Raw genomic sequence first — 25,946 nt, 5'->3', positions numbered from 1 at the left:
ACAAAACATAGAGCTTTACAAATTTTTCTTGCTGATGCAGACTCCAGATTCTGGTGCTAAGCTCTCTACTACCAAACCCATATGCTATTTTTTTGCTCTCATGTTTGGGAGAAGTAAGATAAAGGAAAAACTTGATGCTTATCAATGCATAGAGCATCTGGGCATGCAGTATCCAGGTGAACAATTCAGTAACTGGCTGGGAGCAGTGAGTACACAAGGCTGTAAGCAGTAGGATGGAAATGCACTGTGAAATGTAGGACTTGGGGTTGAGTGTCAGGCCTCGAGGCAGCAGTGGACACAGGATGCTGTAACAACTTGATGTATATGGGCTACTGAGAACACAATGGGTTTCCATGGTCTCCTTGGCTTTCTGTAGTCTTTGGTCACAATTCAAAATAGATTTGACTTTTGAAGTCCTGAATGGTTTGAAATCTGTTTACCACAGGTATCATTTTCCTGGTGCCTTATTGCAGGTTTAGGCAGAACATGGATTGTGAAATTAGGGTGCTGTGCACTGGAGCTTCAAATCTTCGAATTTTCGAATCTTCAAAGATCATGCTTGAATTAGAAAAAAAAATCATCATGGAGAAACCACGATTCTTCGAAGATAACGCCCTAATTTAAAAAAAACAGCTAAAACGGGGGATAGAAGGGGGTAAAACTTAGTCTCATTTGAAGGGATAGAACAACCCCCTGCTCAGTGCAGGAAGCCTGATTCCCAGGCAGTTGCCCATCCAACTGCTGACCAGGGCCGAACCTGCTTAGCTTCCGAAATCAGACAAGCGCACGCACATCCAGCCCTTTGCTTGTTGCTGAGGAAACATTGAGTGCTGAGGAAGCTATGTGAACAGTAGCCGGAAGACGACATGGGGCCGTCGAGAGCTGTGATTGGACAGGAGGGAAATACAAACACCGCTGTATATGGACAGGTGGGGGAGGGGACTATGACCAGATATGGTAGCGAAGGTGGAAAATCAGAGCACATTAAGGGGAAATACCGGGATATCAGGTTACTGAAAGTGGGAGCACGGAAGTGGAAAATTCCGGTTCCAATTTGTGGCGGGTACCGCATAGTGTGAAAGACGGGTGGTGAAACTTCATTGGAAGCGAAAAAAACCCATAAATGTAGATCAGCCCCTAATTTCAGCAAAGCATTTGACAAGGTCTCCCATGATATCCTTGTTGACAAGATTGTGGCAGTACTACAGTTATGTGGATTCACAGCTGGTTGAGCAATCAATGAGTGCTAATTAATGGCTCAATATCCTTCTGGAGGGAGGTCTTGAGTGGGAGTGCTGCACGGCTCTGTTCTAGGCCTTGTGCTGCTCAGCATTTTATAAATGACTTGGATGAGGGTGTAGAGGGATTGCTTATCAAATTTACAGATGACACGAAGTTAGGAGGGATAGCCAGCACCATAGAGGACAGGATAACAATTCAAAAGGATCTGGACAGGCTGGAACACTGGGTCAAATCTAACAAGATGAGATTCAGCAGAGATAAATGTAAAGTCCTGCATTTAGGTACAAAAAAAATCAAAGACACAAGTATAGGATGGGGGGATACTTGGCTTGGCAGTAGTACATGTGAAAAGGACCTAGGTATCTTAGTGGATTACATGCTGAATATGAGCCAGCAGTGCAATGGGGTAGCTAAGAAAGCTAATGCAGTCTTGGGCTGCATTAACAGAAGCATAGTGCCCAGATCACGGGAAGTAATAGCTCTGCTTTGTTCTGCCGTAGTCAGGCTAAATTTGTAGTATAGTGTCCAGTTCTGGGTGCTGCATTTTAAGAAGGACATTGACAAGTTGGAGTGCCTCCAGAGAAGAGCAACCAGGATGGTGCGGGATCTGGAAACCAAGTCTTAGGAAGAATGGCTGAAAGAGCTGGATATGTTTAGCATGGAGAAGAGAAGATTAAGGGGAGACGTGATAGCTGCAGTCTTCAAATATCTGAAAGGCTGTCATGCATAAGATGGAGCAGACTAGTTCACTGTTTCTCCCAAGGGCAGGACTAGAACCAATAGTGGAAATTATAGGTAAACAGATTTTGGCTAAATATTAAGATAAATATCCTAACAGTGAGAGGTGTTCAGCAGTGGAACAGATTATATCAGGAGGTGATGAGTTCTCCTTCGCTGGAGGTTGGGTGGCCATCTTTCAGGGATGGCTGTAGCTGCACCCTGCAGTACAGAGCCTGCATTGATCAGGGGATTGGACTAGATGATCTCTGAGATCCCTTCCAACTCTATCATTCTAGTTCCTATACAGACCCTCAACATTTTCAGAAGTCTGAGTTGCAGACTGTGAGGAACAAATTAGAAACAGCCCAATGCCTCTATTGGTCTCCTTGGCTGCTGTTTTCTGTCCCCTCCTTGCCTCCCAGCTTTGCAAGTATGAGTAAGACGGGGTGAAAGACAGATGGCAGAGAAGAAGGCTAGTGATAGCAGAGGAGTTACTGTGAGGTGGGTCTTCCTGAATTTTGCAGAATTCTCAGAAAAAGCCCAATCTCCCACCCTGATAAATTTCCAAAAACAGATGGAATGGCCTAGACCAGTTTGAAAATGGGAGGGTTTTCCCATCACTAACACTCCTTTCTGCTTATATTTACTATATTATTTGAGACTTTTACATTATATTGATTTTCCCTCTTTTTAACAATGTTGTTGTTGTTGTTGTTCAGTCGTTCAGTCGTGTCCGACTCTTCGTGACCCCATGGACCATAGCACGCCAGGCCTTCCTGTCCTGCGCTCTCTCCCGGAGCGTGCTCAAGTTCATATTCATTGCATCCGTGATGCTATCTAGCCATCTCATCCTCTGCCGTCCCCTTCTCCTTTTGCCTTCAGTCTTTCCCAGCATCAGGGTCTTTTCCAGGGAGTTTTCTCTTCGCATTAGGTGGCCAAAATATTGGAGCTTCAGCTTCATTATCTGTCCTTCCAATGAGCACTCAGGGTTGATTTCCTTTAGGATGGACTGATTTGACCTCCTTGCAGTCCAGGGGACTCGTAAGAGTCTTCTCCAGCACCACAGTTCGAAAGCATCAATTCTTCGGCGCTCAGCCTTCCTTATAGTCCAGCTCTCACAGCCATACATTACTACTGGGAAAACCATAGCTTTGATTAGACGGACCTTTGTCGGCAAGGTGATGTCTCTGCTTCTTACTATGCTGTCTAGGTTGGCCATAGCTTTCCTCCCAAGGAGCAAGCGTCTTTTAATTTCATGGCTACAGTCACCGTCTGCGGTGATCTTGGAACCCAAGAAAGTAAAATCTGTCACTGCTTCCATTTCTTCCCCTTCTATATGCCAGGAAGTGATGGGGCCAGATGCCATGATCTTCGTTTTTTTAATGTTGAGTTTCAAACCAGCTTTTGCACTCTCCTCTTTCACCCTCAACAAGAGGCTCTTGAGATCCTCTTCGCTTTCTGCCATTAGGGTGGTATCGTCTGCATATCGGAGGTTGTTGATAATTCTCCCAGCAATCTTAATTCCGACCTCTGATTCATCCAACCCGGCATTTCTCATGATGTACTCTGCATATAAGTTAAATAAGCAGGGTGACAATATGCAGCCTTGTCGTACTCCTTTCCCAATTTTGAACCAATCGGTTGTTCCATGTCTGGTTCTTACTGTTGCTTCTTGACCCTCGTACAGGTTTCTCAGCAGACAGGTAAGGTGGTCTGGTACTCCCATCACTTTAAGAATTTGCCACAGTTTGTTGTGATCCACACAATCAAAGGCTTTAGCGTAGTCAATGAAGCAGAAATAGACGTTTTTCTGGAATTCTCTTGCTTTCTCCATGATGCAGCGAATGTTGGCGATTTGATCTCTAGTTCCTCTGCCTCTTCGAAACCCAGCTTGTACTTCCAGTAGTTCTCGGTTCACATACTGCTGAAGCCTAGCTTGTAGGATTTTGAGCATCACCTTGCTGGCATGTGAAATGAGCGCAATTGTGCGGTAGTTTGAACACTCTTTGGCGTTGCCCTTCTTTGGAATTGGAATGTAAACTGACCTTTTCCAGTCTTGTGGCCACTGTTGAGTGTTCCAGATTTGTTGGCATATTGAATGCAGCACTTTAACAGCATCATCTTTTAGGATTTTAAATAGCTCGGCTGGAATACTGTCATCTCCGCTAGCTTTGTTGTTACTAATGCTTCCTAAGGCCCACTTGACTTCACTCTCGAGGATGTCCGGCTCAAGTTCAGTGACCGCACTATCATGGCTATCAGGGACATTCAGATCTTTCCTGTATAGTTCTTCTGTGTATTCTTGCCACCTCTTCTTAATCTCATCTGCTTCTGTTAGGTCCCTGCCGCCTTTGTCCTTTATCATGCCCGTCTTTGCACAAAACGTTCCCTTGAGATCTCCAATTTTCTTGAAGAGATCTCTAGTCTTTCCCATTCTGTTGTTTTCCTCGATTTCTTTGCATTGTTCATTTAAGAAGGCCTTCTTGTCTCTCCTTGCTATTCTCTGGAACTCTGCATTCAGTTGGGTATATCTTCCCCTTTCTCCCTTGCTTTTCGCTTCCCTTCTTTCGTGAGCTACTTGTAAAGCCTCATCAGACAGCCACTTGGCTTTCTTGCATTTCTTTTTCTTTGGGATGGATTTCGTTGCTGCCTCCTGAGCAATGTTACGGACCTCCATCCATAGTTCCTCAGGCACTCTGTCTATCAGGTCTAATCCCTGAAATCTATTCCTCACCTCCACTGTATAGTCATAAGGGATATGATTTAGGTCATACCTGAACGGTTTAGTGGTTTTCCCGACGTTCTTCAATTTAAGACGAAATTTTGCAGGAAGCAGCTCATGATCTGAGCCACAGTCAGCTCCAGGTCTTGTTTTTACTGACTGTATGGAGCTTCTCCATCGTTGGCTGCAAAGGACATAATCAATCTGATTTCGATATTGACCATCTGGTGACGTCCATGTGTAGAGTCGCCTCTTGTGCTGTTGGAAAAGAGTGTTTGCTATGATCAGCATCTTCTCTTGGCAAAACTCTATTAGCTTTTGTCCTGCTTCATTTTGTACACCAAGGCCATGCCTGCCTGTTATCCCGGTGATTTCTTGACTTCCTACTTTAGCATTCCAATCCCCTATGATGAAGAGGACATCTTTTTTTGGTGTTAGTTCTAGAAGGTGTTGTAGGTCTTCATAGAACCGATCAACCTCAGCTTCTTCGGCCTCAGTGGTTGGGGCATAGACTTGAATTACTGTGATGTTGAATGGTTTGCCTTGGATTCGTACTGAGATCATTCTATCATTTTTAAGATTGTACCCCAGTACTGCTTTTCCCACCCTTTTGTTGACTATGAGTGCTACTCCATTTCTTCTAAGGGATTCTTGCCCACAATAGTAGATATGATGGTCACCTGAATTAAATTCGCCCATGCCTGTCCATTTGAGTTCGCTGATTCCCAAGATGTCGATGTTCAATCTTGCCATCTCATGTTTGACCACCTCCACCTTACCTTGATTCATTGATCTGACATTCCAGGTTCCTAAACAATCTTGTTCTTTACAGCATCGGATTTTCTTTTCACCACCAGACACATCCACAGCTGAGTGTCCTTTCGGGTTTGGCCCAGCCGCTTCACTCTTTCTGGCGCTACTTGGAAATACCCTCTGCTCTTCCCCAGTAGCATATTGGACACCTTCCGACCTGAGGGGCTCATCTTCCGGCGTCATCTCTTTTAGCCTTGTGATACGTTCCATGGGCTTTTCTTGGCAAGAATACTGGAGTGGGTTGCCATTTCCTTCTCCAGTGGACCACATTTTGTCAGAACTCTCTGCCATGACCTGTCCGTCTTGGGTGGCCCTGCACGGCATAGCTTATGGCTTCACTGAGTTACGCAAGCCCCTTCGCCACAACAAGGCAGTGACCCAACACAGAACAGTGCCTCCAAAGCAACGCAATTCAAAATGAATGATAACAAATGAAAAAAAACAAAAAGAATGGGTTTCCATTCATGTTTACCATTAGTTTTTTCTATTTGTTTTCATTGTAAACACGAATGAGGCTCATTTGTACAACCCTTTTTAACAATAGGGTTGTACAAATGAGCCTCATTCGTGTTTACAATGAAAACAAATAGAAAAAACTAATGGTAAACATGAATGGAAACCCATTCTTTTTGTTTTTTTCATTTGTTATCATTCATTTTGAATTGCGTTGCTTTGGAGGCACTGTTCTGTGTTGGGTACTACATAGTCTGAAACACAGTATACAGTTCACAGAAAAGCCCCAGGGAGGGGAAATGGACAAATAAGCAAGTCATATTTAGCTTAGATATGAATTCACCTGTGGCTGTACACATTTTTAGTTCCATATAAAATAGAACCCTTTGTCCATTCTGTCTGAAACTTGGAATGTTTGATGCCTTGGGAAGTAGTAGAATGTTTTAAAATTTCATGCCATTTGTAAGGAAAACACCAAAATTACAGGCATCAGGGGGCTGTGTAGATCTTCTTCCACAGAACAGAAAATTGAAAACTAATGAGAAACTAAAATGATTGAACTAATAATGAATGAAAAATGAAACAAATACAGTTCAAGAAAAAAGAAAAACGTAGGATACAGTGTACATACACTTACCTGGAAGTAAGTCCCATTGAACTCAATAGGATGTGTTTCTGTGTAGATGGGTATAGGGTAGTATTTTAAATGAATGAAACTTTTAAAATGAAAACAAATGTATAAACAAAACAGACATCCTTCTTTGTAATCCATATAAAGGTATTAAGGGAGCAATCCTATGGCCACTAGACACTGTCTAGAGGGCCATAGGATATGCTTATTTCTGGGAAAACCGCCCGCCCCCCTTGTCGCGCTGCCTCAGAGGCAGTGCGGAGAAGCCCCATCTTCCGCACTTGGAAGAGGAGCGTGGAGTGACTGAAAAGGGGCGGGGCTGCGGGGTGTTCCGGGTCGGTGACAGAGGAGCTGTGCATACGACACATCCAATGTGTCGTACAGCAGCGTCCTCTCCTGGTCGCCCCCCCTGCCGCTAGACAGCCGAAAACGGCTGTCTAGCGAAAAATAGCAAGGCAGGAGAGGTGCAGAGGGAACGATCCCCCCGTGCCTCACCTGCCTTGTTTTGGATAGCAGTCGCCGCCGAGGTTGGAGGCAGCCGCCTATCTAGTTAGGATTGTGCCCTAACACACTTTAAATTATCAGTTTGGTGGATTTTAGAAACACTCATGTCAATCCCTGCCCCCACCCCACACACAAATTAATGTTTCTCACCATTCTTTGTTTCATTTATTGTTGTTGTTGTTCAGTCGTTCAGTCGTGTCCGACTCTTCGTGACCCCATGGACCATAGCACGCCAGGCCTTCCTGTCCTGCGCTCTCTCCCGGAGCGTGCTCAAGTTCATATTCATTGCATCGGTGATGCTATCTAGCCATCTCATCCTCTGCCGTCCCCTTCTCCTTTTGCCTTCAGTCTTTCCCAGCATCAGGGTCTTTTCCAGGGAGTTTTCTCTTCGCATTAGGTGGCCAAAATATTGGAGCTTCAGCTTCAGTATCTGTCCTTCCAATGAGCAATCAGGGTTGATTTCCTTTAGGATGGACTGATTTGACCTCCTTGCAGTCCAGGGGACTCGTAAGAGTCTTCTCCAGCACCACAGTTCGAAAGCATCAATTCTTCGGCGCTCAGCCTTCCTTATAGTCCAGCTCTCACAGCCATACATTACTACTGGGAAAACCATAGCTTTGATTAGACAGACCTTTGTCGGCAAGGTGATGTCTCTGCTTCTTACTATGCTGTCTAGGTTGGCCATAGCTTTCCTCCCAAGGAGCAAGCATCTTTTAATTTCATGGCTACAGTCACCGTCTGTGGTGATCTTGGAGCCCAAGAAAGTAAAATCTGTCACTGCTTCCATTTCTTCCCCTTCTATATGCCAGGAAGTGATAGGGCCAGATGACATGATCTTAGTTTTTTTAATGTTGAGTTTCAAACCAGCTTTTGCACTCTCCTCTTTCACCCTCAACAAGAGGCTCTTGAGATCCTCTTCGCTTTCTGCCATTAGGGTGGTATCGTCTGCATATCGGAGGTTGTTGATAATTCTCCCGGCAATCTTAATTCCGACCTCTGATTCATCCAACCCGGCATTTCTCATGATGTACTCTGCATATAAGTTAAATAAGCAGGGTGACAATATGCAGCCTTGTCGTACTCCTTTCCCAATTTTGAACCAATCGGTTGTTCCATGTCTGGTTCTTACTGTTGCTTCTTGACCCTCGTACAGGTTTCTCAGCAGACAGGTAAGGTGGTCTGGTATTCCCATCACTTTAAGAATTTGCCACAGTTTGTTGTGATCCACACAATCAAAGGCTTTAGCGTAGTCAATGAAGCAGAAATAGACGTTTTTCTGGAATTCTCTTGCTTTCTCCATGATGCAGCGAATGTTGGCGATTTGATCTCTAGTTCCTCTGCCTCTTCGAAATCCAGCTTGTACTTCCGGTAGTTCTCGGTTCGCATACTGCTGAAGCCTAGCTTGTAGGATTTTGAGCATCACCTTGCTGGCATGTGAAATGAGCGCAATTGTGCGGTAGTTTGAACACTCTTTGGTGTTGCCCTTCTTTGGAATTGGAATGTAAACTGACCTTTTCCAGTCTTGTGGCCACTGTTGAGTGTTCCAGATTTGTTGGCATATTGAATGCAGCACTTTAACAGCATCATCTTTTAGGATTTTAAATAGCTCAGCTGGAATACTGTCATCTCCGCTAGCTTTGTTGTTACTAATGCTTCCTAAGCCCCACTTGACTTCACTCTCGAGGATGTCCGGCTCAAGTTCAGTGACCGCACTATCATGGCTATCAGGGACATTCAGATCTTTCCTGTATAGTTCTTCTGTGTATTCTTGCCACCTCTTCTTAATCTCATCTGCTTCTGTTAGGTCCCTGCCTTCTTTGTCCTTTATCATGCCCGTCTTTGCACAAAACGTTCCCTTGAGATCTCCAATTTTCTTGAAGAGATCTCTAGTCTTTCCCATTCTGTTGTTTTCCTCGATTTCTTTGCATTGTTCATTTAAGAAGGCCTTCTTGTCTCTCCTTGCTATTCTCTGGAACTCTGCATTCAGTTGGGTATATCTTCCCCTTTCTCCCTTGCTTTTCGCTTCCCTTCTTTCGTGAGCTACTTGTAAAGCCTCATCAGACAGCCACTTGGCTTTCTTGCATTTCTTTTTCTTTGGGACGGATTTCGTTGCTGCCTCCTGAACAATGTTACGGACCTCCGTCCATAGTTCCTCAGGCACTCTGTCTATCAGGTCTAATCCCTGAAATCTATTCCTCACCTCTACTGTATATTCATCAGGGATATGATTTAGGTCATACCTGAACGGTTTAGTGGTTTTCCTGACGTTCTTCAATTTAAGCCGAAATTTTATTTCGTTTATTAGTGCCTTGTAATTTAATTTAAACTGAATACTTTTGTTTTCTTTTTTCACACCCATTGCTTTATACAGGGACACAGGAAGCTGCCGTATTCTTAGTCAAATAATTGATCCAGCTAGCTCAGCATTGTCTGACTGGTAGTGCTACTCAAGGGTTTCAGACAAGAGTCTTTCCCAGTCCTTATTAGGTGTGTCAGAATTTAAACCTGGGACCTACTGCATGCAAGGATTAGCTCTACCACTGAGCTACTTACTGCCCATCACTTAATGTTGCCGTGTGTGTGTGTGCGCACGCGCACATGTGTGTTTGAGAGAGAAATACGAAAACCCTTTATATTTTACAACATTTTTCTTTCATTGGATTCCCCCCCCCTTCAGCTTTTTAAATTGCTTGCTGTTCCTTTCCTTCATTGTAGGCACTACTGTCAACACTTTTTTCTTCACAAAATTTCTGTGTTTGCACTCACATGCTTTCACATATCTTTCAGTTTTCCTTTTCACATATCTTTCAGTTCTCCTTTCTTAACTTCTTCTAGTTTGTTTTCTAACTTGAAACAATTCTGCTCCCAGAACCTGGGTAACTTATCTATAGTTTTCTAAGTGCCAATGCCTGATTTTGTTCTCCTTTCTTCTTCACTAACGTTTTCATCTTTATTCCTTCTATAAATTTATGCCTGTTCGCTTCCCCCCATCCCCGCCACCTTTTCTCTTTGTATGATTTTTTGTTTGTTTGTTCTACGTTATGGACTATTACCTGTCATATTATTCTGCTATGGTTTCCACCAGTGGTGCAGTTAAATGTGTTTGGCAGTAGGGCAACAGAAGTGAACTCTGTTTTATTCCCGTAGTTATGGTGATGCTGTGATTTAAGTGAGTTTAAAATGTGAAACTGCACATGCTCAGTTTGTTTGTTTTTTAAATCAGGGTTGGCAAACAGGGTTTGGGTTTTTTCTTTCTAACTTATTAAGACTGTAGAAGCAGTAGTAAATCATGGAATGGATGGAGGGGGGGAAGTGTTAGCTGTGAGCTTCACAACTAAAGTAATATACATGGCCGTGCCCTTGTAAAACCATTAAAACCAGGGTCTAAAATTACCTAACTGGTTTCCAACTAAGTCTGTGGCCCATGCTGAAACTCTCCTCCTGCACACAAAATTTGCAATGTCTGTGAACAGTTTTATGCAGATTTTCTATCTATCTTTTACAGCTGTCACCAATACTTTCCAATTATCTCTCACTTTCCTCACTCTTCTCCCTGCCCATTAAGCATCTTAATGTGGAAGTCTCACTTCATTTGCATTCTGTTCAGCTTTTCTCTTCACAGTTTGTTGGGGTTTTATTGTTTTTTCTAATTTTTGTACTTATTTTATAAACACAGAGCTCCCCCCACAGCTTCAAAAATACACAGTTGTGCTGGCAGCCTTCACAGTTGCCCCCTATGTGTACCCTATTTCAGCAGGTACTCACTTTTGCTCCTTCATTTCTTGGTCTCCTTAGAACCCATCCTGTCTACACATTGTATAACCACTTCACTAATAACTGAAGTAATACTTTGAGAAAAAAATGTGCCTACAAATGTGGCTCCTGGATTTTTTTTTATATCATGCCTGATTGTCCCTGGATTTTGCTAGCCATAAAGACATGCCTTAAAAACTGGAACCACTCTGTAATTCACATAAATCAGAAGACAGATGTCCAAGCTTGTGCAGAAGTACATGGTGGTGAGTGCATGGAATTCTGTACAGATGAATGAGTTGGCTAACGGAGGAGGAATGGAGCATGCCTGTGTCCATGACAGAAATGCAGGGGGGCTGCTGCAGGAGGAACAAAGCTCTCTGTCTCTCTTCTGCCAGTGAAAGTTTTCGCAGGGTAGTAACTTTTGTGGATTTATTTACAAAGCTGTTCTTCAAAAACACAATGTGTGGTCAGACAGTAGTAGAGAAAAAAGCGGGGGAGGGGAAGACATCATGGCCTAGTAACTTCAGTGGACTTATTTTTCCAAGGTTGTGCTAACCTGTGCTACTTTTTTAAAAAAAATGAATAGGCCTTTACAGGTTTTGATTAAAACATATAATCATTAGCTTATAAGGTGAAGTTCGTTACTTCAAAATATAGCATTTTTGAAGCAAATTATTATGAAAAGTCAAATGTTGCACAGGACAAGCATAAGCAATGGTACCTGTAGAAAGCACCCTTTCTAACCCATAACAATATCCTAATGGGATAGGAACAAGTTTTGAGCCCTGTTATTCACCACAATATCCTTAAGCTTATAAAGTGTGCAGAATATTTGGAATTACTTCCCATGCTTCTTCGCTATTGTGTTTGCCAAAGGTATTTGAAGAGAACTATGAAAAATAAGACTTCCAGTTTCTGACAAGTAAAGTCATCTTTCATGTACTGTGTGTAATATCCTGTGTTAAGAACAGCTAAAATCACTGATGAACTGTCCTGGAAAAGAAAATTTTAAAAGATCTACTACAAATCTCAGCAAACTGTTCCTGTTAAACTAAATTTTTAGTGCTAAATTTTAGTGCTAAATTTTTGCAAACTGTTGTTAAATCTATTTTATTCATACTGAGTTGTATCCAAAGTTATGCAAGTGGAAGTCTGAACACACAACAGGGTTTTCCTGCCCTGTCCTCCCCACTGCAGCTTTGAAAAGTCTTGCTTGAGAGTTGGGGGATCCTCAGGAAAGGCCTGGAATGTGTAGGTTAGCCACTTACGCATTGCCAAGAAAGACGATAACAGAGGGCAGCAATTTGCACCTGCTAATGTATAGGCATAGATGCAAATTTAGAAATATCATATAAGTAAAAATATAATACATCTAATGGGGAAGACCAGGACCTGTGTGCCTGCTCAGTCTGCTAGCCAGTTTGATGGGCAACTTCAAAACCCCTGTTCGACCTCGTTACTGTGGCTCTTTATCTTTAAACCAGACTTGGACCACACAGCCCTTCAAATAAGGGCTGTCCTCTGCAAAGCAGGACACATGGCCACCATAGCAAGGTGGTGCAGGTGGGTTGCAACAGGAGGGAGGAAATCAGGAAGAGACAGCTCATACAACTTGGCTGTGCCTGATTTTCATTGATTTGGCTATCCCACAGCAGCCCCCCATAGTGCCTCCCAGAACTTTCCTGAGGATTCCTGATCTCCAAAAGAGGCTTTTCAGGGAGACTGAAGTAAGGAGCAAGTGGGAAAGCCTTGTTGTATGGGCTTCCACTCATGTAATTGTGTCTTTAGGAAAGAAAAAAATCTAATTCTATGCATACTCAGAACAACTCATATTCAGCTGCACTAGTATAAAATGTTGCATTGAGAATAGTACCTCTGAGATGACAAGACTAGAAATTATGTATTTTTTAACATTGTTTGGATTCCAATCTGGCTTGGCTTTGATTTCTAGACATTCAAAACATAGAAAAATAGAGCTTTTGGAATTGAAGTGAATGAGAAAATGTGCACAGTTACCCCTAGAGTGAAGTGTGACATTTTGGAAATGTTAAAATTTCTTGTTTTCACAGTGTCTCATTTTCTCTAGAAATGGGGACCTGTATAATCAATTACTCCAAAGATTTCCCTTCAGGGGATATGTGCTAAGAAGTGTGGATAGTTTTGAAAGGAAAACACTTTTATACAAACAGTTGCTTTTCATACAAAACCCAAATGTTCCAAAATATACCACCTATTCAACAGTGAAGTGTGTCTACAGTCAGGGCCAGAAATATTGGAACAAGGATAACTGTTTTGGCAGTTGGCCTCTGTACACCACCACATTGAAGTTGAAAGGAAACACACCCAGATGGGAGTGAAGTCAGGACTTTCAGCTGTAATTCAAGGGGTTTGACAAAAGTGGGGCACTAACCATTCAGGAAGCACAGCCAGTGGCATACACACACACCCGTCGTTGGTGGCTCATAAGTAATGGAACTCGAATATCCATGCGAGTGAAGGAGGCCATCATTAGTCTGAGGAAACAAAATAAACCCATCAGAGAGATGGCAAAAACAGTGGGAGTGGCCAACACAACAGTTTAGAACATCCTGAAAAAGACGGAATTAACTGGCAAGCTCAGCAGCAGCAAAAGGCCTGAAAGACCACAGAAGACAAGTGGATTACTGCAGAATTCTGCTCATGGTGAAGACGAACCCTTTCACAACATCTAGCCCAGTCAAGAACGCTCTTGAGGAGGTAGGCATGTCATTGTCAACATCTACAGTCAAGAGACAGCTTTATGAATGTAAATACAGAGGCTTCACAACAAGGTGCAAACCACTGGTAACGCTCAAGAACAGAAAGGCCAGATTAGCCTTTGCCAGGAAAGACCTAAAAAAGCCTGCCCAGTTCTGGAATAAGATTCTTTGGACTGATGTAACCAAGATTAACTTGTACCAGAATGATAGGAAGAGAAAAGTATGGAGGAGGAAAGGAACAGCTCATGATCCAAAGCATACCACATCATCTGTCAAACATGGTGGAGGCAGTGTTATGGCATGGGCATGTATGGCTGCCAGTGGAACCGGGTCACTGGTGTTTATTGATGACCTGACTGCTGATCAAAGCAGCAGGATGAATTCTGAAGTGTATAAGGCTATACTTTCTGCTCAGATTCAGCCGAATGCTGCCAAACTGATAGGACGCAGCTTCATATTGCAGATGGATAATTTATTTATTTATTTATTTATTATTTATTGCATTTATATCCCACCTTTTTTCCTCTTGCAAGGAACCCAAGGTGGGTTACATGATCCTCCTCCTCCTCTCTGTTTTATCCTCACAACAACAACCCTGTGAGGTAGGTTGGGCTGAGAGTCTATGACTGGCCCAAAGTCACCCAGTGAGCTTCTATGGCTGAGTGGGGACTAGAACCCGGTTCTCCCAGCTCCCAGTCCAACACTCTTGCCACTACACCACACTGGCTCTCTAATGACCCAAAACATACAGCAAAAGCTACCCCAGAGTTTCTCAAGGCAAAGAAGTGGGATGTTCTTCAACGGCCAAGTCAGTCACCTGATCTCAACCCAATAGAGCATGATTTTCACTTACTGAAGACAAGACTGAAGGCAGAAAGACCCACAAACAAGCAGCAGCTGAAGGCAGCTACAGTAAAGGTCTGGCAAAGCATCTCAAGGGAGGAAACTCAGCATTTGGTCATGTCCATGGGTTCCAGACTTCAGGCAGTCATTGACTGCAAAGGATTTTCATCCAGGTATTAAAGGCGATCCTTAAGTTTGAAATGATGTTGGTTTGTTCCATTACTTATGAGCCACCAACAATGGGTGTATGTGTATGCCACTGGCTGTCCTTCCTGAATGGTTAGTGCCCCACTTTTGTCCAACCCCTTGAATTACAGCTGGAAGTCCTGACTTCACTCCCATCTGGGTGTGTTTCCTTTCAACTTCAATGTGGTGGTGTAGAGAGTCCAACTGCCAAAACAGTTATCCTTGTTCCAATATTTCTGGCCCTGACTGTATAAAGCTATAAAATATCCATAGGAAATAGAAGATATTAACCCCAAATAACTGTTTAATACTGCTGTACACTTCAGTCATACAGGCCAAATCAAAACCAACTGGCACTTATTTATTATGAAACAATTCAACCTGATTACTCCATGGAGACAATACAAACAAAAAGACACACTTTATAAAGTGAACACAATGATTCTCTGCTCTGCTGGGTAGCTCCGCCTATATATCTTGGCATATCCTCAGTGCAATTATGAAAAACAATTTTTTAAATGAACCCAGCACAGTGTGCAACTCATTTAGAAAGCCAAAAGAAGCAGTTCTCCATCAGTAATCCCTGCATGGCATTGAACACATACAGTGTGGTTGACTGTAGCATTTTGCACTAATTTACTCCCAGCTGGGAATAAATTTAGGTTTGATTATCAGCATTTTATACTTGTTTTGCTCAAATTTTAGGGATTACAAAAAATAATAAGGCAATACAGGATAGGGGCCAAAACAGAGACACTGTTGGTTGCATTTAGATTCTGTGCAAAAATGCAAATATGTATTAAATATCTTATGCACAATGAATAAAGCTGTTTCATTTTAGTTTAGTTTTTTTTAATTAGGCATGAATGTTAATTATTACTGTTGCTGTATATAATGGTTTGGATCTAGGGGGGAAAAGGACTGTGTTCATATAGAAGGGCTCTCCCTGCTTCTCTCTTTCTACTGTGCAGTCCCTTCTAACAACCAAAACACCATTACCGAAGGTCAGTGGACTTCTGAAATGGCATGGGGTTTGCTGTGTGGGGTGCAGCAGGAGGACATGTGCAAATGGAAGTGCCTTCCAGTTTTGCTTTATTCGGAGAAGGGGCTGTTTTGACAAACTGCCCCTGGGAAAACAGGGGCTGGATGACAAAACTCACCTCTGCAATGGACCCTTCGAGCAAATGGATGCTCCTTGGTGGTGGGATTTTGCCCTCCAGTGGTTTTACTGGGGCATAACTTCAGAGCACTCCCACTGAAAAGCAAGAGCAAAACATCTCCATTGCTTTGCCCAGGCGTCTACTCAAAGGGATGTCCCTGGGAAACAAGAGGACCCCTGGGGCAACAGAGTCCCCCACTGGGATGGGCTTTTGCCCCCCAGCAGCAGTTTCCCCAGAAGCAACTCTTCAGTGCAAAGAATAATTCAGGGGCTTTTAACACTCACCGCTCCTTTAAGCAGAGCATTTCTGGGGCCTCAGCACTTATTTCCATGGCTGATCCAAGTGATGTTTGCCAGCATCTCTGTTCATCAGTCTCTTCCTCTCATGTACAGTGCCTTGGTTTTTTTTAACCCAGGGTGATGGAACTCAGTTTGCTGCTTCTGTTCTTAACCTCAAAAACTCCTCTGACACAGAAGGCTTGCTATAGCTGAGAGCTTCTCTACACAAGGCTTTTATCATGTGCTTGTGATTGGTCACTCATGGAAGTTTGCAGGTCCTTTACATGATATTGTCATCCTCAAGAGCCTCTCCCATGCTTTATGACCTTTATTCCAGCTTCTTAAAGATTGGGGAAAGTGTGGCATTTTCTCTAGAAGTGCTTTAACGGCTGCATGAAATTCCATAATTGCCCTATACCACAGCGCCATCTAGTGGCTGTATAATGAAACATATAGAACTTGCAGAGAAAGGAAACCTGTGAAAAATAGCCCATGTCAGCCCATGTAAAGGAGCCAAGCTTAATCTCACAAAGAATCCGGAAACAGAAGCTTCGGTAAAGCTGCGAGATAAAACTGTGGTGTAGAGAAGCCCCAAGAGAAATACAAACTGTGGGATATTTACAGGAAAAGTTGACAACTTTGCAGAATAAAGTGCAATAAATTTCTTGTAAATATTTGCTATTCTTTCCAGAAGCCTTGGAGCTAGATTGAGACAGAAGTAGAATAAAATACGTTTTCATTGCAAAGAGCGATTTGGAGATGTATTTCTGTAAACTTTAGAGATATGAGAAATGAAGACATGTTATTAGAAACAGTTGTATGCTATGTAAGTGTTGATGTGCTTTATATGCATAGTCATGTATTTCATCTTTAAAACACGAAAATTACTATTGCTTTGTTTGTTATTTGTTACTGCTTTGTTTTCTCTGCTCTAATCTTGTCATAATCTTGTCAGCAAAAAGCTTTCATTATGTCTATGTTAGCCCCCCAGAAATATGAAATGAACACAAGTAAGTAGCAGTTCAGTGCAATTGTAGTGACTTAACAAGATTCTCACACAGATGAATGTTCAGAAACCATGGTGGGTTTTTTATATAACTTGTAAACATTTGCCAGGAAAATAAGAAGCTGGGCAACAGGTTAAATTACAACACGAAGTTCAGAAGAGATGCCAATGGGAAGATGATCCAGGTCAAAGACCATATTTCCACACTCAATTTCTTATCAGAAATGTCACTGAAGATTCTGAACACAGAGAACAGATGTATAGACCTGAGTGGGGCTAATTTTTTTAAATTATTTTCTGCCCGTCCCCAAATGAATTATTCTAAATGAAGGTTCCTGCTAAAATTGTACGTGCTAAAAACAATCTCTGTATGTAGCTGCACATTTGTGTCCTATGCGTATGCTGCAGAATGAGTGGGATAGAAAAATACATTAAGGGCACAATCCTATGCATGTTTAGACAGAAAAAAGTCCTACAACTCCCAGCATGTTGGCAATTGTAGGACTGTTTTCTGTCTAAACACGCATAGGATTGCATCTTAAAATATTGATTTCATGTTATATTGACTTTTAAAAGAGAGACCTTGTTTTGTATTTATCCTTCCCTATATTTTTCCTTCTCTTTCCTTTCTAATCATTATCTTGTGGATATAATAACAAAACAAAATCCACAAACAGCAGTACTTTTATAGAAGCCTTTTTATAACATATGTAAGTAGCTTTGCTAATTATCCATAAATGTTTAAGAAAACAGTATGCCATAATGAACTCTATATGTAGAAATGTCTTCAGCTCCTGCTTATAGCAAACATCTTCAGATCTTATTTCATTTTTTAGGATATCCATGGTAGCATTTTGATATTTACCAAATGTTTTCTTTATTGACAGGTGGAATGGATAGAACAGCAGGTTGTAAAAATAAGGATAAAGAGGGATTACAAATCCGGTGGCATCCAACCCATGTTTTTTAATGATCCCAAATGGCAAAGTATGTGGTACATGGTAAGTTCATATAGGCTATAGTTATATTTCTCTACCAAAATCTTTCATACTTAGCAGTATGTTGTTGTTGTTCAGTCATTCAGTCGTGTCCGACTCTTCGTGACCCCATGGACCATAGCACGCCAGGCCTTCCTGTCCTGCGCTCTCTCCCGGAGTGTGCTCAAGTTCATATTCATTGCATCGGTGATGCTATCTAGCCATCTCATCCTCTGCCGTCCCCTTCTCCTTTTGCAATAATTTTCATGTTTTATGAGGAGTAATAAACATTATGCAACTTGAGCATATGACTTGCTATCAATGCAAGACCTGTGTTTATAATCTACATAAATTAGGTTTTATCATGGTAAAGGAAGAAGAGAACTTGTTTTAGTAGAGAAAAATACTTTTCTTGACAGTTGCTATGTTTATCTTTAATTAAAGCTATAATTTCTTGAGTGGAAGCATAGATCCCAGTCTGGTGATACGATGCTTTTATGAGTTTCTGTCTAACATTAATGGAAGTTCCCCTCCATTTTTTTCATAATCATGATTGCCCCTGCTAAATTTGGAGGGATCTGTGATCCTGGCTTTTAGAGAAGGACTCAATTCCAAATTTATGTGGATTGAAACTTCAGTTGATTTAGAATATGGGCACCAGAGTTTTGTCTCGGGCCAGGAGAAGCTGATCGTCCATCAGCTTCACTGGTTGCCAACTTGTTTCAAGGTTTAGTTCAAGGGGCTGGTTTTAACCATTAAAGCCTGGGATCATGGTATCTCAGAAATCACCCCTTCTCGACAAATCTGCCTGAGAACATCACTCTGCTTTTGAGGCTCTTCTCTCTGTACTCCCACTGTTTTATTTATTTATTTATTTCATTTCTATACTGCCCAACAGCCGAAGCTTTCTGGGCAGTTCACAAAAATTAAAACTAAAAAGCACACAGTAAAACAATATAAAACATTAAAACATTAAAACCTCAATATAACAATACAACCAGAATAAAACCAGAATAAAACCTAGCAGCAATACAGAGATTTAAAATACAGATTTAAAACAGCAAAGCTAAAAGACTAGGGAGCTAAAATGTTAAAAAGCCTGGGAAAATAAAAAGGTCTTCACCTGGCGCCAGAAGGAGTACAATATAGATGCCAGGTGAACCTCACTAGGGAGCTCATTCCACAGCCAGGGTGCCACAACAGAAAAGGCCTTCCTCCTAGTAGCCACCCGCCTCACTTCCTTTGGGAGGGGCTCACGGAGAGGGACCGCTGAGGATGATCTTAAGGTCCAGGCAGGCACATATGGGAGGAGGCAATCCTTCAGATAGATATTTGGCAGGTGAGTGCAAGGGATAGGAATTGGTATCCAGATTGTGAAAGAACCTCCCAAAGAAGGGAGGTTTGCATGTAACATGGTTTGCTTGGTTTGCATGTAACAACAACCCATCTTGTTAAACAATTCATGACTTGTCATGTATAAGTGGAAGAGAGCAAGCGCACTGCCTCTTATACTCCTGTCACTTCAGCTTTTACTCCATAGCTCACGATTGGATCCTTTGTAGGTTGTTGAACATGATGTTGGAATTGGGACCAATGGGTTGTTTAGCTCCTAAACAACCCATCAGTTAACCCATGCTTTCTTGCTGGGTTAACCACTGGGTTGTTTAGCTCCTAAACAACCCATCGATCCAGATTCAGATGACACACTTCACAAACTATGAAGGATCTGATCATAGGTCACTGAGTAAAAGTGGAACTGGTAGCACACTGCAGGCAGCGTGCCCACTCTCTCAGTTGTTCCTGACAGCCCATGGTTTGTTTAATGATGTGAATATGTCTTCTCTCTTTATTGCCCATTTTTAGAAGTACACTGAAAATAATCCTGTTTCACTGGGCATTCTTAAAGCAGGGTCTATCAATGTGCCTTATGTTATAGCTGCTTTTATTATTGCTTAAGGTGCTATTTCCTATGATTGTCCCCATTAATGTATTGCTATACCATTTCCTTTTTCTTAAACAAAACTTATAAACCACTTTGAGTACACTTTAATGTAGAAAAGTAGGATATAAATCATTTACACAAAAGCTCTATGAAGTGGGAATTATTGCTACCTCACAGAATCATTGTGAGAATGAATAACGATACAAGTACTCTATGTAGTTAACTCTATACTTTATTAATTATAGTGATTCTGTGTGAGAAAATATTAATAGTTTACTTAAAACCAAAAACTTTAGAGCATTTGACATTTTTCCTGCTTTAACCTATGGTTCAAATAATGAAGTTGAAATTGAGGTAATATATGCACAGATGAAATATAATTCAACTAATATTTTGTGGAAGTATAAATGGTTCTAATAATTATTATTATTGGTTGACTCACAGCATTAGCTGACTCACAGCTTGCTTTCTGCTAGAGTAAAAAGTATGCTTACAAGGTGAATATACATGTGTGTGTATATGAATGAATGTGTATTTTTACAGTCAACTGACCACCAGCAAAAGATACAGAAATGCATAACAATAAAATACATTGTTCAACATCATAAAATTAAGTCACAGTGCCATAGAGGATCTAGTTAAAATAACAATGTTCAAAATTTAGCACCCCGCTCAGTAATTAATCTGTTGGTTCCTTTGAGTAAGAGACACATAAGAGATTTGAAAGAATGACCTGGAAAAGATTGAGTAATTGGAAGTATCAGGGCATCTCTGACCCCCTGATAGTAACAGCAATTGAACAAAACATGTATTACAGATTCCACTTCAACAATGTTACAAAGGCAACATCTTTCATTTACTGGTGTTTGGGAATATCTTCCATCTAAGAGTTTAGAGCGTAAAACATTAAGCCGGGTCAAAGAGAATGCTTTCCTATATTTAGGAATTGATAGCCAGTTTAGACAAGCCATTCTGTCTTTGGAGAAGGAGGCTAGCAAATCTAAAAACCTGCGGAAACACAGGACCTGTGCTGCACGGTAGGGTTCATGGAGGTCAAAATCTCATAACCTCTGTTTAAGTAGAAATTTTACTCTATCCTAGCCCAAAGATAGTAAATAGGAAAGGGAGAGCCCTATTGAATTAACTTTCTACATCACTTCCTTTCTCCAAAGTGATGTACAGGAATCAGTTACTGCCAAAGATGCGAAGGAGGTGGGAGGGAGCACAAGGCAGGAACGGAGCCAGAAATGAATGTAATATGTCCACGCTAGACACTTCAAAGAATTAAGGCCAAATTAAGAACATCCAAATTAAGAACAGCCAAAAAGTTTTATGGTTACGGGTGACTGCTGCTGAAATCAGCATTTGCCCCGAGTCTCTAATTACTACCCTCTTCTTTCAAAGTAGCAGCTTTTTATAATCTTTTCGTAACTCGTAATATGAATGGGATAGTTAACGCTCATTATTTACATGATTCTGGCAATAAGCAGAATAAATTCCTCTTCTAAGATTGACACATTCCCCATCAAACCATATATTACCACAGCCCTCCAAACATTGGGGGGGGGGCAGCAATGTTTTAGAGATAGGACTGCAAGTCCTGAATAATTGCCTTGAAGGCTAGTATTGCCTCTGAAGGAGAGTTGTCTGCAGTTATTTGATTAACAACATTTGTTATGTGAGCTAAATGAAGTCCTGTTCAGTTGACTTGGACCATTTAATCTTCCCATTATATGAAGACAGAACTAAATTTGAAGGAGGGAGGTGTTGCATCTCCAATTTGATAGTGCCTAATACTTTAAGAGCAATCTCCAGTGGTAAATGGTTGTTGTCTATACGACCGACAACTCTGAAGCCACAGCTCAATTTTTTTAACACTTTATGTACTAAAATATAATCAACTACGCTGGACCCTCCGGATGAGATGAATGTATATTCACCCTATATCACGTACATGTATGAGCTTCATTCCTTTGACCTCAAAATATATTTGATTTAGCCTGTCTCCTTCCATGCGCTCATTTTAAAATATATTTGCTTAGCAGTTCTACTACATCTAGTGTAGTGATACTTAAATAAGATCATAGCACAAATAGTCAGTACAGACTGAAACTGATTATAGTCAAAGTACCAAACAAATACCAGTATTTACACACTTCACAAATGCAACACTGTGTTGTCCACAAAAGCAATGTACCTGAATCTGTTTTTATGTGAAAACACGGAACCAAGTTTTGACTTGATGGAGGAGTCAGTTTGCTTTAGATTGCTGCGTTGTGTGTTAGTCAACTGCACAACATAGGCAAGAGCAGTAAGTAAACATGTTGGAAACTAAATTTGGGGAACTATTGGCAATTTAGGATTATGAAAAAAGAAACACCTTGAAAATGCAGGATAAATAGAAACATTTGTATTCTTAAAAATATTTTCTTAGAAATGACAGTTATTTGCCCCTCTCCAAGAGTCTTTACATCCAGTGGAGCTTCATGATATTGGCTATTGGAAGGGAATGAGATCCACGTACTTGTAGAACTTTCTGTCTCATAGACAGCAGCAGGAGCACAACCTACAGATAGTGCTCTGGACCACAGACATGATGGTAAACTTTACAAGCCCCTTCAGGCCCTGGCTGAATTTCTTCTTGCACCACACATGTCCTGACTGAGAAGCAAGCAGCATGGGAAGGAGTAGTCCAACTTGGCTGGGACTTCCAGGAGCCAGCACCTGCAAGCTCTGGGCAAGTTGGACCCCTTCTTCCTGCCTGATTGTACCCTGATTGGGACTTGAGTGGACTGGGAAGGAGCCGCTTAACTCAGCCTGAGTCGCTTTCTGCATAGAGAGAGGTACAGGGCTCTGTGCCTCTTTCTGCATGGGAAAAAAGTGGATATTTGGTGAGAACAACATCATGGGATGGGTGGGGCTTTGGGGTGGGGCCCCTCCTTTTGAAATCATCCAGCCTGCTGGGCCTGTTCCATGGGCCAATCTACCTCCCAGACCAAAAGAGGTTGACCTCCCTGGTGTAAAATGACTGACACATTTAAAAAAAACAAAAGATAGTATATTTATTAATTGAAGGAACAATGCAACCATTTCAATGGAAGTTAAGCATGTGCTTAAGCAATGGAACCTGAATGTGTTTTACATATGATTGCATCATGCCCTAATTTTAATTTATTACGGATAATTAAAACACATTAAGGCATAAATCCCAGGGACCATATGACTTTTAGGATCTCCCCTTCCAGGGGCAGAAAGAGAGGTGCACCCTGACAATGTGGGGGGGAATCCAATGTCAGATCTCCCCTCCCAGCCTTTGAGGAAACATCCACAGCCATTTCCTACCTGACACTGGAATTCCAACATTGAGGAGGCAAAAAGGGGGAGGATTGGGAGTGTGACATGGGCAGATCATGGGATCTGCCACTCTCTGGACATGCCCCCAACATAGGCATTGTAAAAAGAGAGAGAGAGAGAGAGAGAACATGACAGGGAAGTATAAACAACCAAGTGCCTCTCTCCTACCCTGCTGGTCTCATTCCAGCAGGGTTTTGCAAGTCTCAGAGGCCCAGACATCAGAGTTCTCTGTGGTAGATAGGATTTCCCTGCCCATATAGAATTAGTTAGAGAGATATTGCAATTTAAAATTGAAAGTTGACATCTTAAGAGGCCTGTCCCATGTCCTGTACATATATAAAATATGTTGTCTGAACATTTACCAATGTATTTCCACTTTATAAATTCAAATATATGTATGCCATAACCTTTCAGTAAAATTCCCCATTAAATGAAAAACTATCCATTTCATAATGTGAAAACATAGTGTAATTAAACTTTTACTCATTAACTGGACAAAAGTTAATTCATTTCATGAAAAAGAGACCAAGGGGAGGTTTGGACAATCGCAGGGGGGAAAGCAGCCATCGTGGCTTCTCCCCCCGTCCCGTCCCCCTGCATGTGAGCCAAGACATTTTGCTGCCTGACACTCCCACCCCCATCAATAGCAAATGACAGCCCCCCTTCCATCAAGTCGCAGTGCATAAGCCAATCAAGTTATTTTGGCACTTGAGGGCAGTTGATGAAAGCTTATTATGCTATAATAAATTTGTGAGTCTTCAAGATACCACAAGACACTTTGTGGCCTTTGAACACAAAAGAAGAAGAGCTCCCTATGCTTCCTCACATCTGTTCACCCATCTCTAACAAGTGCAAACCTCTGCTATCAAGGAGGACCCACCAGAGCATGGATCATGGATCATGCAACCAGCAGGTGCAGTCCAGAAAGATGCTTTCAGAGCCAAGGAGATCCAGACACACTCAAGCAAGTCAAGTCAAGCCAAGCCACACTACACACTCACATAGTCCAAACATTGCTGCTCACATCCCTTTTTGCTGCAGTACCACTTCTGTCCCCCTGACCCAGATAAGGGGCTTGGGCTAGCTTGGAACAGGTAAGGAAGGCCTCTGGCACTCCATGGAACATGCCAACAGCCACGGCACCTGCCCTTCATCTTGCCAGGAGTCTCACTGCCTACAATGCCAAAGTGTAGTAATTGGCTGGGCACCTCTCTCTGCATAATCTGGCACTAGCTTACAATGGTGTTGTTAAGCAATTTTGGATGCTGGATGTAGCCACCTTTATATTAAAATGTATCACTTCACTTCAAATGGCAGGAATACCTTCCACACTGCACAGCTGCTACATTCCTGATGCTACAGCAATAATAATATTTTTAAAGATTCCACACATGTGCAGATTTTCACGCTTTAAACTCACTTAAGGTGCAATCCTATGCATGTTTAGAAAGGAAAGAAGTCCTACAACTCCCAGCATTCCCAATGCTGGCTAGGGGATTCTAGCTGTTGTAGGACTTTTTTTGGTCTAAACATGCATAGGATTGTGCCTTTAGCACATCATGTCACACTAGCATGACTACAGCAATAAAATAGGATTTCCTTCTTCTGCCCTGATGCTGAGCACTTACTTAGGAGCAAGAACCATTTTGTTATAGGAAAGGATAATACAGATTTTAATTAAAATTTTAAAATAAGTATCTGTCACCATGTCTCCAAGGAGAAGACGTAAAACCAGCAGAATCACTTGTTTCTGGAAGGAGGCAGGTCGGTGGAGCTCCCTTATGTGAGCTCCACCAACCTGCCTCCTTGCAGAAATGAACATTTTCACCCCTTTTGGGTTGCTCTGGAAATGCTACATTGCCATTGCACAAGCGATAGGAGCCGTTTGCACCATGGAATTGGCAGGGTGTAAGCGCCCCATTGGATTCTGCCTTTATATTTTAGCGGTGGCTTCCTTTACAATACAATATGTTGTTGTTCCCCTTCATGGATCACTGCCTTGTTGTGGCGAAGGGGCTTGCATAACTCAGTGAGGCCATAAGGTATGCCATGCAGGGCCACCCAAGACAGACAGGTCATGGCAGAGAGTTCTGACAAAATGTGGTCCATTGGAGAAGGAAATGGCAACCCACTCCAGTATTCTTGCCAAGAAAACCCCATGGAACGTATCACAAGGCTAAAAGAGATGACACCGGAAGATGAGCCCCTCAGGTCAGAAGGTGTTCAATATACTACTGGAGAAGAGCAGAGGGAATTTCCAAGTAGGGCCAGAAAGAGTGAAGCGGCTGGGCCAAAGCCGAAAGGACACTCAGCTGCGGATGTGTCTGGTGGTGAAAAGAAAGTCCGATGCTGTAAAGAACTATATTGTGTAGGAACCTGGAATGTAAGATCAATGAATCAAGTTAAGCTGGAGGTGGTCAAACATGAGATGGCAAGATTGAACATCAACATCTTGGGAATCAGCGAACTAAAATGGACAAGCATGGGTGAATTTAATTCAGGTGACCATTATATCTACTACTGTGGGCAAGAATCCCTTAGAAGAAATGGAGTAGCACTCATGGTCAACAAAAGGGTGGGAAAAGCAGTACTGGGGTACAATCTCAAAAACGATAGGATGA

At 42.0% G+C, this 25,946-nt stretch overlaps 1 protein-coding gene across 2 annotated transcripts in view; it reads left to right on the top strand.

Annotated features, from left to right (window-relative positions):
- The window catches only part of LOC146352530 (proprotein convertase subtilisin/kexin type 5-like), a 316,248-nt gene that overhangs the window by 77,658 nt on the left and 212,644 nt on the right, over window positions 1–25,946 (top strand). For both annotated transcript variants that reach the window (XM_084834270.1, XM_084834271.1), the window contains exon 3: window positions 17,940–18,053. In XM_084834270.1, the coding sequence (XP_084690396.1) occupies window positions 17,940–18,053 (114 nt within the window). The remainder of the gene's footprint in view (window positions 1–17,939; window positions 18,054–25,946) is intronic.

The sequence above is a fragment of the Heloderma suspectum genome, chromosome 2 (genome assembly GCF_057233095.1).
Source record: "Heloderma suspectum isolate Gila_16-S chromosome 2, 16-S_ref, whole genome shotgun sequence".
Taxonomy (NCBI): domain Eukaryota; kingdom Metazoa; phylum Chordata; class Lepidosauria; order Squamata; family Helodermatidae; genus Heloderma; species Heloderma suspectum.
The sequence above is the reverse complement of the archived record's forward strand: the minus strand, read 5'-3'. Positions and strand labels throughout refer to the sequence as shown.